Here is an 18,711-nt window from a genome sequence, read left to right as displayed (position 1 = left end):
TTAAGGAGAAAACTTGTTAGATATGAAAAAAATGCAGGGAACTTTGAAATACCAGACTGCAGAAATTAAAAATGAAAACACAAATTATAAGAAATTATGTATTGGCTGGGTGCGGTAGTTCATGCCTGTAATCCCAGCAGTTTGGGAGGCTGAGGTGGGTGGATCACTTGAGGTCAGGAGTTTGAGACCAGCTTGGCCAACATGGTGAAACCCCGTCTCTACTAAAAATACAAAAATTAGCCGAGCATGATGGTGCACATCTGCAGTCCCAGCTACCTGGAGGCTGAGGCAAAATGATCGCTTGAATCTGGGAGGCAGAGGCTGCAGTGAGCTGAGATCTGCCACTGCACTCCAGCCTTGGAAACAAGGGGTGACTCCATCTCAATTAAAAAAATAAAATAAAATAATGCTGCTGGGCCTTTACCTCACACCAGATATAAAAATTAATGCAACTGAGAGGATGGCCTCACCGGCACACATGCAGGCCTGAGTCATGAATGGGGAGGGGCCAATAAGGGATAAGGTGTTTCTTTAAAAAAAGGAAGTTGGCTGGGGGTGGTGGTGGCTCACGCCTGTAATCCCAGCACTTTGGGAGGCCAAGGCAGGTGGGTCACGAGGTCAGGAGATCAAGTTCATCCTGGCTAACATGATGAAACCCTTTCTCTACTAAAAATACAAAAAATTAGCTGGGTGTGGTGGTGGGTGCCTGTAGTCCCAGCTACTGGGGAGGCTGAGGCAGGAGAATGGTGTGAACCCGGGAGGCGGAGCTTGCAGTGAGCCGAGATCGTGCCACTGCACTCCAGCCTGGGTGACAGAGCAAGACTCCGTCTCAAAAAATAAATAAATACATAAAAAAGAAGTCATGCATTGTAGGATTTTTGCCATCTAAAGCTTGGAGAAAAGGAAGGTATGATGCAATGGGCATGGATAGATGGGTGTTTTTTGATAATAGAAATGTGAATAATTACAAGGAACATAAATAAGAAGAACAAATAAGAGAATCAATGTGGCTGCGGTAGGAGGCTTTGGCTAGGAGTTGATATAAAGACTTGTTTACAGGATGCTGAAAGGGAGTCCTGTGGTCAAGATTTAATGCAAATGGACATCACAGATCTATAAAAATAGAGTAAGGAAGTTGAAGTTTAGAGTAACAAAAATGAAAATTTTTAAATAGGAAAAAATCCATTTTAAGATTATAAGCCGGGCATGGTGGCTCATGCCTGTAACCCCAGCACTTTGGGAGGCTGAGGCAGGTGGATCACGAGGTCAGGATATGGAGACCATCTTGGCCAACATGGTGAAACACTGTCTCTACTAAAATACAAAAATTAACTGGGCATGGTGGCCCATACCTGTGAGGAATTGCTTGAACCTGGGAGCTGGAGGCTACAGTGAGCTGAGATCACACCACTGCAGTCCAGCCTGGTGACAGAGCAAGACCCTGTCTCAAAAAAAAAAAAAAAAAAAAAAAAAAAAGTATTATAAGCAAGTGTGTATGTACTATTTGGAACAAAGACATAATAAAGAAAGGATTAGGATTCTTGTACCCTTGGGAAAGGTAATGCAGTGTTTAATTCTTATATTGCTCCACCTTTTCCACTGAAAGGATGCAATCTTCCAACTGGAGGAAGTTCATCTTATGTGTTTAAGAAGAACTGGAAATCAAAGTAATAAGAGAACATTTAAATGCTTTAAAAAATTTATTCGTTCATTGGAACATTCACTTAATATTACTTACCCTTACCTATCCTGATTCTATCATGCATCAGGCACTGTGCCAGGAAGAGTAGGAACTGGAGATTTAATTGGCTTTGGACAAGTTAAAGTCTCTACATCAAGAGATGTAGAGACTTTATATCAAGTATATCAAGACTTTATATCAAGTATAACCCTGGGTACTGGAATAAGATCACAGTTGTGATTACCAAAGGACTAACATATCATCCACGTAATTTCCGACCTACAGCCATTACCACTATAATAGGTAACCTGTTTCCCTTGGTCTTGTGTACAAATGAATTCTGTTCTTATTAGTGGGAACTCTGGCTATTTATGGATCTTTCTCATTTCATGAGCCATCTCCATTCCTAGAGTCAATCAGCCAGCTCTCCTCGTGTGTCTATTTTTCCGTTATTTTTATCTCACAGCCGTCAGTGTCTGGGTGGCACTGCTGAACATTTCTTTTAAGCATTTCTTCCAGCAGCTTTTCAGTGGTTACCCTACTTTATCTTTCCATTCAGAAAATTAGTTCAATTTTCTGCTGTCATTTCTTCTCTAAATAAAATATAGCACAGGAGACCTATTTTTATGCTAGGTAGTTTCAGTAGGTTTGACACCTTTGACCTAATCACATCTTGAATTGCACTTCATTTCCACTAAACTAACACTTATTGAGTTATATGGGTTGAGCAAACTGCTTGGTGCTGGGGTATAAAGATGAGGAGCATACCATCTTGTTGGGGGTAGGGGGAAGGAATATGCCTTCAAGGTCCTTTTGTTGATCCTAGCCTGCTAGTTTTCACTGAGTCTGGTACGGTACCTGGTGCTAAGAAAACTGCTCAGAATTCACAACTAAATTTGAAGTGCTATTTGAAATTTTATCATGTGTATGCCAAATAGCATTGTCCTGTTTTGCTAAGCTGAGTTGTTACCTGATAGTATTCTTTTCTCTCTTCTAAATGAAACAATGGGATTTTCAAAGCTAAAGTTTCATGCAGATCCAAAAGTATCAATCCACCAATTTCTGTCGGTTCAATTTCTTAAATATTTCTCCATCTTCACAGCCACAGCTGTTGCCCTCTTCCCCTGGGCTTTTGCCTCTGGCCCTGTGTCTCTCCAATCCACTTGCCACACGACAACCAGAGTGAATTTTTCTTAAATGGAAATCTGATTATGCCACTTGCCTGCTTACATTGGTTCAATGTCCCATTGTCCTTTGGATAAACTTCATACTTTAAGGCCGAGAGAAGTGGCTTATGCCTGTAATCTCAGCACTTTGGGAGGCTGAGGTGGGAAGATCACTGAGGCCAGGAGTTCGAGACCAGCCCTGGGCAACATAGGGAGACCCCATCTTTACAAAAAAAAAATAGCCAAGTGTATTGCCTCATGTCTGTAGTCCCAGTTACTTGGGAGGCTGAGGTAGGTGGATTGTTTGGGCCCAGGAGATCGAGGCTGCAGTGATCCACTGCACTCCAGTCTTGGCTATAGAGCAAGACCCTGTCTCAGCACACACACACGCACACACATATGAGCCTTTAGAATCTGGCTCATTGTGTGTTGGAAATCTTCAATATAGTTACCAGATTTGGTACTACCCTCGAACTTCTCTAAGAACTGGTTTATGTAGTCCTTGATATTGATAAAGTTTCCTTGAATCACACTATGGTGATAACCAACTGTTATGCCCGAAATCATGATTGCTTAGTTTTCTTTTAAGATCAGTTTTTCATTAAAATAAATAAATAAATGAATAAATAATACTGGCACATATGAATCTTCAAGGCTTGATTATAAAGTTCTCTTGTCGGCCAGGCGCGGTGGCTCACGCTTGTAATCCCAGCACTTTGGGAGGTCGAGACAGGTGGATCACGAGGTCAGGAGATTGAGACCATCCTGGTCAACATGGTGAAACCCCGTCTCTACTAAAAATATAAAAATTAGCCGGTTGTGGTGGCGGGTGCCTGTGATCCTAGCTCCTCAGGAGGCTGAGGCAGGAGAATTGCTTGAACTCAGGAGGTGGAGGTTGCAGTGAGCTGAGATGGCACCACTGCACTCTAGCCTGGGCGACAGAGTGAGACTCCGTCTCAAAAAAAAAAAAAAAAAAGTTCTCTAGTCTTAGATAGATTTTAGCAACACTGTTCAACTAAAGAAGGAAAACAGCCTAGTTTAAGGATCACAGGGCTCACAGGGAATGAGGCAGATAATCTCTTTTACTGCTATACATAGTTCCTGTACCCAAAGCTCCTAAAAAGTTTTCCCTGAAACAAAAAATTATGTGTATAAATCATGGATATTTCACTCAGTTTTCTTGCTGACAAGGAAATGGTCAGTGGATGTGAATGCATGTTTATGTCTGCTACTGTGGTTATTTACTCTTGCCTGGACTCTCACCTATGGGATGATCTGTCTAACAGCAAACTTGCTGTGTTTGCTTCACAAGACAGCTCTGCATTTGTCACTCACAAAGCATCGGTCTTTATGTGACTATGTGTAGTCAACAGCCCGGACACGATTTTTGCCTGCATGAAGCATGCATGTCTCACTGCTCACTCCATCTCCGTGCTCGTCGTGTGAACTTCAGGGAGAAGAAGTGAGGAGTTTATTCTTCATGTTTCTGGTCAATTAAAAAAAGCTGAAACTTTGCAGTTTGCTTTCAGGCTACATCAACATAACCCGTGTTGAAATAAGGGGCCAAAGCTGCTCTTCACACGGGTCAAACACAGGAGACTTGAACATATTTCTTGTCACAAGGACTTAGGTGGGAAGGGCATGAGAACTCTCTGGGGAATAGATTATTGGTAAGGGCGGGAGGGGCTCATTAACTAGAAAACTTCTGTCCTCACATGCCACCCTTGCCCCATGCATTCTATATTTCTTTTTTCTTTTCTTTCTTTTTTTTTTTAGATGGAGTCTGGCTCTTATTGCCCAGGCTGGAGTGCAATGGGGCGATCTCAGTTCACCACAACCTTTGGGGTTCAAGCGATTTTCCTGCCTCAGCCTCCCGAGTAGCTGGGATTACAGGCATGCACCACCACGCCTGGCTAATTTTTTATTTTTAGTAGAGACAGGGTTTCTCTGTGTTGGTCAGGCTGGTCTCAAACTCCTGACCTCAGGTGATCCGCCCACCTTTGCTTCCCAAGGTGCTGGGATTACAGGTGTAAGCCACTGCATCTGGCCCACAATCTATATTTCTTTGGTTCCAGATTCTCAGTATTTGGAGGGTTTGTTGAAAGAAAATGAGGGAGAAAGGTATTGTGCATTTTAAGGAAATAGTCTTTTAGTAGAACTAGAGATTTGTTCAGCAAAAGTCCATTTTTACCTTCAAGAAAATACCAAGAGTCAACTCTTCCTGTGAATTCAAGCTTAATGTCAATCAATCCTATGTGGTTTTCTCTATGGATGTGCCTCTTTGGGAGTGAGAAAGGTATTGGAGAAACTTTTGTGTTGCTTAACTTTGCTGATATTATTTACTAGCCAAGGTGTTTTGCAACTCTGAGTAATTGAGCAGTAGATGGCTTTGCAGACATCTGTCAAAGTTCCACTATCTGCCATGCACCTAGGAAGTCATCATGCTTACTAAAGGCATCATAGGAAGGAAAAATTGATATAAGACCATAAATCTTTTTGTTAAATTTTTTTTGAGTGCCTACTTTGTGTCAGTCACTGGGCTAGGTACTAGATTTTGAGCACATGGCATGTTCAAGAACATCAATTCTGTCTTGAATTCTTGGCCAGTCATTGATGCATATTAAGCAGAGTTGTAGTTGTTCAGTGGTGTGTTGAATGGGTTTTGAGGATCTAGACTGTAGACGGGGAGTCCAGGAATGAGATGGTTGGTCATTGTTTAAGAGAAAACGGATACGGATCTGACTAAGGCAGCAATAGTGGAGATAGAGAGGGAAGAGAGATTTGATAAATATTAGGGAGAAACCTGGACAGGGGTGGTGCATGAGCAAATGTGTAGGAGAGGGGAAAGGGCAAACCTGAGATTACTCACAGGTTTGGAGTAATCTCTGGGTTGGACCATTGGGTAGGCAGTGTTACCACAGTGTGTGTACCATGGTGTCCCACACAGATAAATAAACAGATTTTAATATCAATTGCAGAGGCATAGCAAAACGTGGTGAGAACATAGAAGACAGAACAGCAGGAGAATATGTAATTAAACAATAGGCTTAGGAGTCTGACTGGCTGGGTCCCATTCTTGGCTTTGCTACTAGCTGTGCGTGATCTGTAGAGAAGTTTCTTAACCACACCAAGCTGAAGTTCCTCATCTGTGAACAGGAGGATAAAAATAGTACCTACCATGAAGATCTTCGGAGATAATATAAATAGCTTATTATAGGGGCTACAAATAAATAACACTGAGTGAATATGAGATTAGTATTAGAACTAACCACCTTCTAATGTCAGGGAGGACTTCATATGGTGGTGCCATTTGACCTGGATCTCAGAGGATGAGTAAGCATTAACCAGGAGAAGAATGGGCAGGGAAATACAGTAGTCAAAAGCAAGGAACTGTTAAAGTGCCTGATATTTCTGCAGAATAGAAAAAAGTTATCTGGGTGTGGTGGCTCACACCTATAATCCCAGCACTTTGGAAGACCTAGGCGAGAGGATCACTTGAGGTCAGGAGTTTGAGACCAGCTTGGGCCACATGGTAAGACTCCATCTCTACCAAAAAATAAAAAATTAGCCAGGTGTCCTGGTGTGTGCCTGTAGTCCCAATTGCTACTTGAGAGGCTGTGGTGGGAGGATCGCTTGAGCCTGGGAACTTGAGGCTGCAGTGAGCCATGATCATGTCACTGTACTCCAGCCTGGGTGAAAAAGCAAGACCCTGTCTCAAAAAACAAACAAGCAAAAACAAACAAACAAACAAACAAACAAGCAACAGTAACAACAAAAACAACAAAAAACCAAACCAAACCAAAACAGAAAAGCAAAAAGTTTTGGTGGTGTATTGAGGCCAGTATGGGAAGAGATTGGTTTGTCATTTGTGGTTTCAAGATGGAATCTTATATATGAAATAACTGACTTCCATTCAAAGATGGTACACATTTTGACATTCCATTCATCTTCCAACATATAGCACTGATAGACAAAGAAAAACATAGAAAGACAAAAATGGATAGTTAGTCTCAGAAACATGGTAAGCATCTCTATGGATCAGAAATGAAAAATGCAGCGTGACTGAAGCCATGAGCTGGATGGGCACCTGGTCTGGAAGCAGGAAGTAGTTTGCCTCCGCCTGTAGGTTAAGGGATGGGGGTGTAAAAAATGTTCCACTAAATGTGGGGAGAGCTAGGTTCAGTCCATGATGACAATGGAACTTCCCCACTTGTGAAAGGAGCTAAAGATAAATGTAGGAAACAGTTGCCAAATCACTGCCTGAGATGACAAATTTTGCTAGTTGTGGGCCTTGGGAGGAAGAAGATACAGACACAGGCGCCAAACCGGGAGCTAAATTTAGTCACCAACTGGATCAGTGACAGAATATACAGATGTTTCTTGACTTACCATGGGGTTATGTCCTAATAAATCTGTAATAAATTGAAAATATCTTAAGTTGAAAATGCACTTAATACACCTAATCTGCTGAACATCATAGCTTAGCATAGCTTCCCTTAAACATGTTCAGAACACTTAAATTAGCCCACGACTGGGCAAAATCATCTAACACAAAGCCTATTTTATAATAAAGTGTTGAACATCCCATGTGAAGGTATCATACCATGTATTGCTAGCCCAGGAAAATATCAAAATTCAAAATTTGAGGTGCAACTTCTACTGAATGCATATTGCTTTTTCTTTTGTACTATCATAAAGTCATTGTAAGTCAAACTATCCATCATACGTTGGGGACCTTCTGTGCAAGATTCTCTGTGATTAAATCAGGATATTATTATAGAACTAGTTTTGCAGTAAATGGAGGTAACTTCTAAACCACAAAAGAGAGAGCCATAAGCACAGATTGGAAGAGAGAGAGAAAGTGAGACAGTAAGGCAGAGAAAGAGAAAACATAATACTTTTTCACTTGCAATTCTGCAAATTTAAATTCTGTCATAGCCTGGATATTTATGTCCCTTCTATTCAGTCCTCACAAATTTATACATGGAACCCCTAATCCCCAGGGTAATGATTTTAGGAGGTGGAACCTTTGAGAGTTAATTAGGTCATGAGGGCTTCACCCTGATAAATGAGATTTGTGCCCTTGTAAGAAGAGACCAGAGGCCGGGCGCAGTGGCTCACGCCTGTAATCCCAGCACTTTGGGAGGCCGAGGCGGGCGGATCACAGGGTCAGGAGATCGAGACCATCCTGGCTAACTCGGTGAAACCCCGTCTCTACTAAAAATACAAAAAATTAGCCAGGCATGGTGGCGGGCGCCTTAGTCCCAGCTACTCGGGAGGCTGAGGCACAAGAATGGTGTGAACCCAGGAGGCGGAACTTGCAGTGAGCCGAGATCACACCACTGTACTCCAGCCTGGGTGACAGAGTGAGACTCCATCTCAAAAAAAAAAAAAAAAAAAAAAAAGAAGAGACTAGAGAGAGATGACTTTTCTCCCTGGACATGTGAGGATATAATGAGAAAATGGCCATGTGCAAACCAGTAAGAGGGCCCCACCAGACACCAGCTCTGCCCACATCTTGATGTTGGTCTTCCCAGCTTCCAGAACTGTGAGATAAATATTTGTTGTTTAAGCCACTCAATCTATGGTACTCTGTTACAGCAGTCCAAACTGACTAAGACAAATCCCAGAACACATTTACAAATAATAATGCTAAGAAAGATAGAATACAGAATAAAAAATTAGAAGATAGCTTCATTTTAAATTAAATAAAAAGTTAAAAGCTCGACAAAATGTTTAAGTACGAGGTTCAAAGAAACTTTTAAAAATTTTTGAAGAAAAATCAGGCACCAATAATAAACATCAGTTGGTTTTTAAAAAATTTAGAAATATCAGAAAATACCTTCCTTGCAATAGCTCAATAGATGGCATAAACATTGGATGCTTTCAAAAAACAGTATTAGTAACTTGGAATTAGATTTGAAAAATTGATATAAGACATAAGTAGCATAGAGAGAGAAAGAGATTAAAAAAGAGCTAAGATATGAAAGAAAAATCACTCATCTCTAACATAAATCTAACAGTAGTCCCAAAAGAAGAGAATGAGGAAAATGGCAGAAAAACACTATTTGAAGACCTTTTAAAATTTTCCATGCTTGAAAAAAGATGCAAGCATCAATTAGAGGATTGAGCAGTATAAATAAAGATAAGTGCATAGCTAGAAACATTGCAGTAAAGTTACAGTATCTCAAGGATGATGAGAATGCCTTAAGAGAGTGAAAAGAAAAATCAAGTACAATGAATGATAGACTGATAGCAGAAATCTGATCAATGCGATAGTTGTTAGAAGACCAATGATCAAAATAGTCAAAGTGCCAGGGGTGAAAATATTTTTATACCCACCTCAATTATTGTTCAATTTTGAGGTGAAAATAAAGGCATTACAATATACACGGAGACTGAGAATTTACTACCTATGGATTGTCATTAAAAGGGACTATTCAAAGAGGCACCCTCCTAAACAGAAAAGTGGATCCAATGGGAAGCTATATGATAAATGAAACAAAGATGATCCCAGAAATAGGAAAACTTGTGAATTCTGATTGAGAAATAATAACTTATTCATAATAAATTTATGATTAAGAATAATAATATGCTTAACATTTTTAATGGAAAAATAAATATGTAGACTGCAATAACAAGAGAGTAGTCATTCAAACAGGAGTTACAATATGCTAAGTTATGTTATATTTATGGTGAATTTAGAAATACTAAATTAAACATCAGAGAAATGGCATGTGAGAAAGAAAAAAGGGAAAAATAAAAATAAATGAAATGAATGAAACCAAAATCGCAAAATAAAAATGCTGTTAAATGTAAGTAGATTAAATTCACCTATGAAAAGGCACAGATAATCTTGTTACATTAAAAACATCAAAATGTAGTCATATGGTCCTTATAAAAGAAATGGCAAAAACCAGCCAACAATCACACGGAAGTTTGAAAATAAAAGGACGGAAATACTAACAAAGTTGTAACTCCAGCAACAAAAATTAAAGAGTGATATGAAAGATTTGGAAAACAAAATTAGCAGTTTTGATTTAAGTTTACATAGAATGTGATTTGACTGTGTCCTCACCTCATCTGGAATTGTAATCCAGATTGTAATCCCTGCGTGTTGAGGGAGGGACTTGGTGGGAGGCGACTGGATTATGGGAGCAGCTTCCCACATGCTGTTCTCGTGATATTGAGTGAGTTCTCATGAGATCTAATTGTTTGATTAGTATCTGGTGCTTCCTGCTTCTCTCTCTCTCTCTCCTGTCACCATGTAAGATGTGTCTCTCTTCCCCTTCGCCTTCCACCCTGATTGTAACTTTTCTGAGGCTCCCTCAGCCATGCAGAACCGTGAGTCAATAAAACCTCTTTTGTTTATAAATTACCCAGTCTCAGGTAGTATGTTTATAGCAGTGTGAGAATGGACTAATACAGAATGTTTATAAAATTTGATTATGTAATAAGTCACAAATAAATGCTTATAATTTCAAGAAATTGGTATCGTAAAGATCATATGTTCTGAACAAAATGCAATGAATTTAGAAATTTAAAAAAGTGGTGAAAATTTTCCATATGCTAAGAAACCTATAAATATACATTCCAATGTCTCGTTCTAAAGAAATGATTTAGGATGGAAAAACAAGGAGATACAAGTAAAGCAAAATTCACAGTAAATGTATAACTCTGACTGTTTTATTATAATAAAAGCAAAGAATATAAATGAGATAAACATCACCTCTAGGAGCTGGAAAAAGAATAACAGAGTAAATTTTTAAAAAATTTAAAGAAATAAGGGTAATAAGAGCAGACATTAATGAAAGAGAAAAAAACAAAGAAACAGTAGAAGGAGACATAGGAAAGATTTATGAAATTCTGAGATAGGAGACTAAAACATATTCCTGGTTGTAGAGAGCTAAATTTTATATATTGCAGGAGGGTCTGTAAGTAGGACACTTTGGAAGAAATGTGGGAATATCTAAAAAGTTAAAGACGCACATATCCTATGATCATGCAATTCCACTTCCAGACACATATGTAGCCCAGAAAGACACCTGCATATATGCACAATGGAAGTTATACAAAATTGTTAATTGTGACATTTTTGTGATAGCATAACACTGTAGATAATTTAAATGTGCATCAATAGGTAGAGATAAATTGTGGCATTTTTCTTCACTGCAGCACTATGCAGCATTGAAAATGAACTAGAGATACATGTATCAATGTGAAAACATTACAGAAACATAATAGTGAAAATTAAATGTCTGTGTTAATGTTATTACTTATAGTTTTGTTAAAATATTGTATATAGATAGTATAAATGCAAGGGAGGCCGGGTGTGGTGGCTCGAGCCTGTAATCCCAGCACTTTGGGAGGCTGAGGAGGATAAATCTCTCTCTCTCTTTTTTTTTTTTTTTTGAGACGGAGTCTCGCTCAGTTGCCCAGGCTGGAGTGCAGTGGCGCGATCTCGGCTCACTGCAAGCTCTGCCTCCCGGGTTCACGCCATTCTCCTGCCTCAGCCTCCCAAGTAGCTGGGACTACAAGCGCTCGCTGCCACGCCTGGCTAATTTTTTTGCATTTTTAGTAGAGATGGGATTTCACCGTGTTAGCCAGGATGGTCTCGATCTCCTGACCTCGTGATCCGCCCGTCTTGGCCTCCCAAAGTGCTGGGATTACAGGCTTGAGCCACCGCGCCCGGCCTGGATAAATCTCTTGAGCCTATGATTTCGAGACCAGCCTGGGAAACAGAGCGAGAAAAAAAAAAGCAAGGAAATGATCAACATCACATTCAGTTAGTGTAATGTGAGGAGGATGAGAGAGAAATGAAAAAGGGAAGGGGTACACAGAGAGATAACAGTATACTTAATTCCCTTAAAAATCATCTCAAAAAGGAAAAAAAGCAGAAAGAAATGGATGATCAATGAGTTAGAATATGAATATAATTGAAGCCTTTGATACTGTATTGTTGAAGAGCTTTCTAAGTGTGTATCTGTATCTTACTGCAATAGAAGGGTTTAAGCACAGAAGCTTGGTTTTGAGGGAGGTCTGTGGCAATCTCTGTCCTTTGGCAGTGTGCCTTCCTGTTACTATCATGACGCCTCTTTTCAGTGAAGATTCTTGAAAGAGTAGTCTGCAACGCTGTCTTTATTTCTTCAATTCCCACTCGTCTCTCAACCCACTCGGACTGGTCTTGTAGCCCCACACAATAAACTGTTTTTGCCAAATCTCTAGTGAATCTGTCCTTTGTTTTTTTCTTTTCTTTTCTTTTCTTTTTTGAGACGAGTCTTGCTCTGTCACCCAGGCTAGAGTGTGGTGGCATGATCTCGGCTTACTGCAACCTCTGTCTCTCAGGTTCAAGCAATTCTCCTGCCTCAGTCTCCTGAGTAGCTGGGATTACAGGTGCCCACCGCCACACCCGACTGATTTCTGTGTTTTTGGTAGAGATGGGTTTTCACCATGTTGGCCAGGCTTGTCTTGAACACTTGACCTCATGCTCTGCCCGCCCCGGCCTCCCAAGGTTCTGGAATTACAGGTGAGAGCCACCGTGTCTGGCCAAGAGGGGCTTGTCCTTTGTTTTTTCACACTGACCGTATTGGAAGGTTTGGACCTACCTTTCTCTTGTATTCCTCCCTCCGCTCCACGACCACCTTCTCTCCTGCCGCTGCTTATTCCTGCCTCAGCCTCCTGAGTAGCTGGGAATACGGGCACCCGCCACCACGCCCGGCTAATTTTTTATATTTTTAGTAGAGACGGGGTTTCTCCGTGTTAGCCAGAATGGTCTCGATCTCCTGACCTCGTGATCCACTCGCCTCGGCCTCCCAAAGTGCTGGGATTACAGGCGTGAGCCCCGCGCCCGGCCCCTGCCCTACTTCTTAACAAAACAGCAACAATGCAAACAAATCCCCTACCAGTCTACTCTGCAGAGTTTTATTCTTGAAATAGCTCTTGTGGCTATGAGAGTTCAATGCCAGTATCTTGAAAAGACTCAGAGCAGTGCCTGGCACCCGTCAGCATGATATGATTATTAAACTTTGTTCACGTTTCTTTTTATATTTCTTTTTTTTTTTTTTTTTTTTTTTTTTGAGACTGAGTCTCATATTGTCACCCAGGCTGGATTGCAGTGGCACAATCTCGGCTCACTGCAAGCTCTGCCTCCCGGGTTCATGCCATTCTCCTACCTCAGCCTTCCAAGTAGCTGGGACTACAGGTGCCTGCCACAACGCCCAGCTAATTTTTTGTATTTTTAATAGAGACAGGGTTTCACCATGTTAGCCAGGATGGTCTGGATCTCCTGACCTCGTGATCCGTCCACTTCGGCCTCCCAAAGTGCTGGGATTACAGGCGTGAGCCACCACGCCCAGCAAGCTTTATTCATATTTCTTAGCTGTCATTGTGGTGTTTAAAAATAAGAGATGAGGTCTTGCTATGTTGTCCAGGCCAGTTTTGAACTCCTGGGCTCAAGAGATCCTCCTGCCCCAGCCTCCCAAATCACTGGCATTATAGGTGTGAGTCATCACATCACACCTGACCTCTGTCACTGTTTTTAGTTCTGCTTCTATTATTATTATTATTATTAGAATGTCTGTTGTCTGTCTCCATTATTCACTACTATGAGAGATTATTTCAATTAATGTATTAAGTATTATTTAAGGTGGTTAGTCTTCTGAAAAAATTAAGCAAACTTTTCATGTTTTCACAGGTAAATGTTTATTAATTGGATGCTTTAGATTCTCCTTTAAAAAGTTGAGTCTAGTTTTCCGGGAAGGATAAAAACGCTTGTGATGTCAGGGGTTTCTGGAGAAACATCCCTAACAGCTCTATCAGTGCTGTGCCGATTTGGTACAGCTCTAAAATAGTCAGGAATTTTTGTGCCTTGGTTGTTAAAATACTGGTAGCTTGAAATTGTCAATGATGTGAGGGTTTGTACCATGGAAATTGACAAAATCCACAAGTTAGGGCTCCTGCAACCAGAGAGCCCATTTTACCAGCATATCACTGTATAGTTTTTGCTAAAGATTAGGATCAGTGTGAAGTCTGATGTAATGACAGAGCATCTTACTGTGAATTTTAATACATCTTGGGATAAATTTTGCTTGCAAGGTTTAACAACTACTATATGGATTATAAGTCAATATAGTAGTTACCTGTAACCTGGGCATTAGTCTCATCATTCAATATCAAAGGAGTTTCCTTTGTGTATTTTCTACTGTTCTATGTGTTTTTGAGTGATTCGTGGCCAAATGAAATTTTTGAACCATCTTTTAAAAAGTTAAAGAAAAATACACTTCTTCAATAAAAAAGAAATACATATTTTCAAAGAAAATTTTCCCCTCAATTTTAGAACCAAGTTAGGGCAAAATTAGATTTTAAGAATAATGTTTTAGTTTTACCTATAGCATTCAAACTGGAAGCAAATAGAATGAGAAAATATCTTACTAGGCTCTGAATATTTATGATGATAACAAGTTATAATTTCCCCTATTGAAAAACCATCTCATAAAATGCTCAACTGGTTGCTTGCTTTTTTTTTTTTAACTTACCTAGTTAAAAACCACATGAAGATCTTTTTGAAACTGACTAGTTCGCGGGTTCCACTTCCTGTTGTGAGGAGTAAAATCTATCTTAGATGCAATAAAGTTCTCAAAGATTGTTTTCATTGTCTCATGTAAACCAATTTAGGTTTCAAATTCATGTATATTAAGTGAAACCGAAACTCCCTGAATTTGTTATTTCTATAATGCAGTCTGTTTCTGGTCAGGGAAAACAGTTTTAACAGTTAATAATTTGCTTTAAGAGAATTACTGTCAGAACAGGGGTGACTCAATGACTCAATAACTAAGCTCCCCTCTCTGAAAAAAAAAAAAAAAGACTTTCTTTGAGTTGGGTGCCCGCTCTGCTTGAGGTATTGTTCTCATCCCATCCTAGGCACAAGAACATGATGTAGACCAAGGGTTGGTCTTGGGCAGAACTGAGACAAAGCTCACATTTTGGGGCTTTCCCTGGAAGTAGCCCTAAGGTTTGAAGGTGGAGCCGGAAGGCTCCAGTCCCACTGGGTGCTCACAACGAATGGGTAGAGAATACTCACTGGTACCCAGCTGGGAGTAATGGAAGGAGCATCACTTCCTCTCTGCCTTGGCTGATCTCATTGCTACCCTCCAGGGACTTTTCTCTCATTTGTTCATCTGAAGACTGCTCTTGTTGCTTGAACTAATGTAATTTCATCTTGTTCATTGGGGGCCTGAGCACTCTAGGAATGACTGTTAACAACGCCCTTTTCTCCCTATTAGCCTCGTTCTTGGTTTGTCTTAAGTGCCCCCTAGGAACTCCTGGATCCCAAATTTCCCAAATCTTACCCAGCATCTAAATTCACGTATTCTCTTCTTTGTCCTTAGTCCTGGCTCTCAGCTAACATTTAGCCACTCAAATGATATACATATTTGGGCAAAAATATTTTGCCAATAGGTACTAGTTGGGTTTTACTGATCTCAGAGAATTGGCATATCAAAAAAAGGTCCCAGGAGATGATTTGAGGGAATGACAGGAACTTTAGAACACAAACAGGTCAGTGTGGGAGATATTTGTGAGGTGAGGCTGAGACTAGGTCTTTTTCATGATAACTTGCCTGGATTTTAGTAACGTGCCATGATTATAACATGTCTATCTTTGCTTAAAATTTAAGGCAGTTATTGCCATCTTTATGGATGATTAATTTTGGGGGGGATAAATTTTACTCTAACATTCGTCAGATGAAATGTCAGTGCAGTATTTCTCGGGATCTATATTTCCCAGGAAATATAATTTAGACACTTTAGCTTCATTATAATTGCTGAAGGAAACATAAATCATACTTATAAAAATCATGATTTTTTTTCTGTTTATTAGATATAAAGTATTTGTTTATCTCAACGATATAATACTATATTACATATACTCACATAAAGGAATATTTAGTTCTCAGAGGATTTTCACAAATAAATCTTGTCAAATCTTTATAAGACCTATAGGATTAGAATTAGTATCTTCATTTTATAAACGAAGAAGCAGATTCAGAGGGTGCTATTTTCTTGGGCAACACAGCTACTAATTGTAATAGCCAGGAATTGGTTCCAGGCCTCTGGATTTAAAGACCCTCTCCTCTTTTCACTGTCATATCCCTTCTTCAAACATACAGTAGAACCATATACAATAGCTATGAGATCAATAGTTAGATATGTAGAATATAAGCCAGGCATCTCTAGAAAACATTATAAAACGCTGTACTAAGATTGCATACCAAATTTATAACGGCTTTTCATTTTTACGCTTCTTTCCCCCTGAGTTCTCTACCTGTTAACAGAAAACGTTATCTTTCAAATTTAAATCAGTTCAGCTTAGATATTTGTAAAGAAAAAACAAAACTTCTTTAGGCAAAATTTTTTTTCTCTCTACACACACAGACACACACGTATTTGAAAATACTTAAAAATATTTTTTATTTTTGTTGGTAGTCTGATTCTATGTTTGTTTAAAATGTATTGTGTAAAAAATGTATGTTTCATATATATTGTCTTATGTCTGATTTGAAGATTTGAAGAGCTAGTACAGAATAGTAGGTGGTAACTAATTTATCTTCCATCAAACGTGAGAAATATTCAGAGATATTTCAATACAATTCTGTAAATAAGAATTTCCTGATAAGGAAGGTTGATTGCTACTGAACTCTCACTAAAAGAGGTTGTGGAATTTCATTTTCTGGGATATTTCATTCATGTGGTTTAGGTGTAACCCTATGTAGGAGCAGGACTATGAACGGAATAGTCAAGTGACTCTAATATTTTGAGATTGTAGCAATTATCCTCCAGGTTGATCTGAATAATCACTGTTATTTAGACAGTGCAAAAGAAGCAGATCTATTTTTCCTTCTCTCACAAAAACACAAAAGGGGAAATATTTTTTGATTTTTAAAACTTCCGTGAACACTGTGCTATCATAACTAAAGTAGTAGCGAGAGAGCAGCTAGTGGGTGGGAACAGGAAACATTAGTGATAAATGCTCTGTGACATTTTTTTTTTTTCAGGTTCAGCTCAATGTATATTGATTCTAATTAGCACATTTTGTGCCTCAGCTAGTAGCTCCCCGTTAGCTCTGCCTGGAGAGGTTTTTTTTTTTTTTTTTTTTTTAGATTCCATCCTGCTCATAAACACTGCCACCTCCTCCCTCTTTCTCTCTTTACAAATGTTACAACACAATCAGAAATTTCCTCTTTTCTTTCCTTCCTGCATTTTCAGCAGGTTCCCTTGCGTCAGAAGCCGAGGAGGAAAACTCAAGGTAATTAGATCTCTTTTGTTTCTTTATCTCCTTTTTGTGTGCGTTGAGTGTGGCTTTCCTCCCGGATGCCTTCCTCGGGATCAGATTTTTATCTCTTAATGCTAATATGAGGAGGTGGACGGCAGATTAATTTTTGGTTATTGTTGAATTGATTTTAAGAAATGATGACATGCTGTTCATTTGGATTAATCCCTCGTGGTATGTCGAAAGAGCTTAGAAAAACTGGCAGTGAGTCGGGAAGTAGCTGTGTTTTGAGGTGGACATTAACCCTTCAACATCTATTGCATAACTACGGCTGTTATTGTTGAGAGGAGCGATGTTACTGCACTGGTATGCCTGCCAGCCTTACGATTTTAATTATTTTCAACTTATTCTTGGTGAATACTATTCTTAGACTAATACTTGCATATCAGCCCCGCTGCGCTGTTTCTTTGGCTGTATCTTATACCTTCTAAGCATCAAACGAATGTTTAAAAATAAAACAGACACATGGCTTTTTTTTTTTTTTGCATTGGTTTTGCATAGGCTTTGCATAAATCTTGGTGAAAAATCCAATTCCCTGGTGGGGTTAACAATTAAAAGTTGCCTTTCACTCTATCACATAAATCAGGATAATACTTCACCTACCAAATCAGGGTAATACTTTACCTCTTCATGTAATCATTGCAGGTTTTCTCACGATGAGTCGGAGGAGGATATCGTGTAAAGATCTGGGCCATGCTGACTGCCAAGGGTGGCTGTATAAGAAAAAGGAAAAGGGAAGTTTCCTAAGCAACAAATGGAAAAAGTTCTGGGTGATACTGAAGGGGTCGTCACTGTACTGGTATAGCAATCAAATGGTGAGTCTGCTTTCTTCCTCCTGTTCCCAGCCATTTTAATGAGGGGCATGTTAAAGGGATCAGGTGATCCCTGTGGGAAAGTTAATTTTGATTTCTGGGAATTGGAGCTGAGTAAATAAACAAATAAGTTATAGAAGCCATTTCTGGTCCAGTAGATATGTAGGTTATGCTATTGTGTTTTATGGAGAAGAAACCCATCCTGTTTGACTACTCTGGTTGGGGAGGAAGGGAGTGTCAACGTTTACATCCTTGCTAAAGGAGACTTTTAAGTTCTGTTATAATGTTACTATTCCATGAGGGATTGTAATAGTTTCAGGATTTATGTGGGCATCACATAACATGGCACCTTTACATAGTTAAGGTCTCTCTACTAAAAGGAGACTCAGGTTCACGACCTACAAGGGTATCAATTGATTCAGTTCAGAGAAGCTTTTTCAATTTCTCCTCCTTTACTTTCTTCTTCCTCTTCTTTCCCCCTGACCTGCTTTATCAGATGGGTTGGTTTGGAATCACTAACCCCTATGCCAGCTTTGCATTGGCGACGGTCACCTCTTGTCCCCTGGTGTGCTCTGTAATGGCATTAAACTAGTCATGCTTAGACAACATTTGAAAAGATAATTGCCTAGTTTATTCCTTAAAAAGTCAGTATACTGTTGTGATCTGCTTCCCAGGCTAGTTTTCTGTTGAAAATGGCTGGAAATAAAGTGATTGTTAGAAAGCGTGC

The 18,711-nt window shown here is 39.6% G+C and overlaps 1 protein-coding gene across 12 annotated transcripts in view; it reads left to right on the top strand.

Moving 5' to 3' along the window:
- IPCEF1 (interaction protein for cytohesin exchange factors 1) overlaps window positions 1-18,711 on the top strand; it is a 207,965-nt gene that overhangs the window by 96,895 nt on the left and 92,359 nt on the right. For 4 of the 12 annotated variants that reach the window (XM_023206109.2, XM_023206112.3, XM_023206111.2 and 1 more), the window contains 2 exons: window positions 17,112-17,148; window positions 17,818-17,987. In XM_023206109.2, the coding sequence (XP_023061877.1) occupies window positions 17,112-17,148; window positions 17,818-17,987 (207 nt within the window). Of the gene's footprint in view, window positions 1-8,266; window positions 10,192-17,108; window positions 17,149-17,817; window positions 17,988-18,711 lie in introns of those variants that run through there. The other 8 variants (XM_023206105.2, XM_023206106.2, XM_023206108.3 and 5 more) reach the window with 4 other exon arrangements.

The sequence above is a fragment of the Piliocolobus tephrosceles genome, chromosome 5 (genome assembly GCF_002776525.5).
Source record: "Piliocolobus tephrosceles isolate RC106 chromosome 5, ASM277652v3, whole genome shotgun sequence".
Classification (NCBI taxonomy): Eukaryota; Metazoa; Chordata; class Mammalia; order Primates; family Cercopithecidae; genus Piliocolobus; species Piliocolobus tephrosceles.
This window is presented reverse-complemented; position numbering and strand designations above follow the sequence as displayed.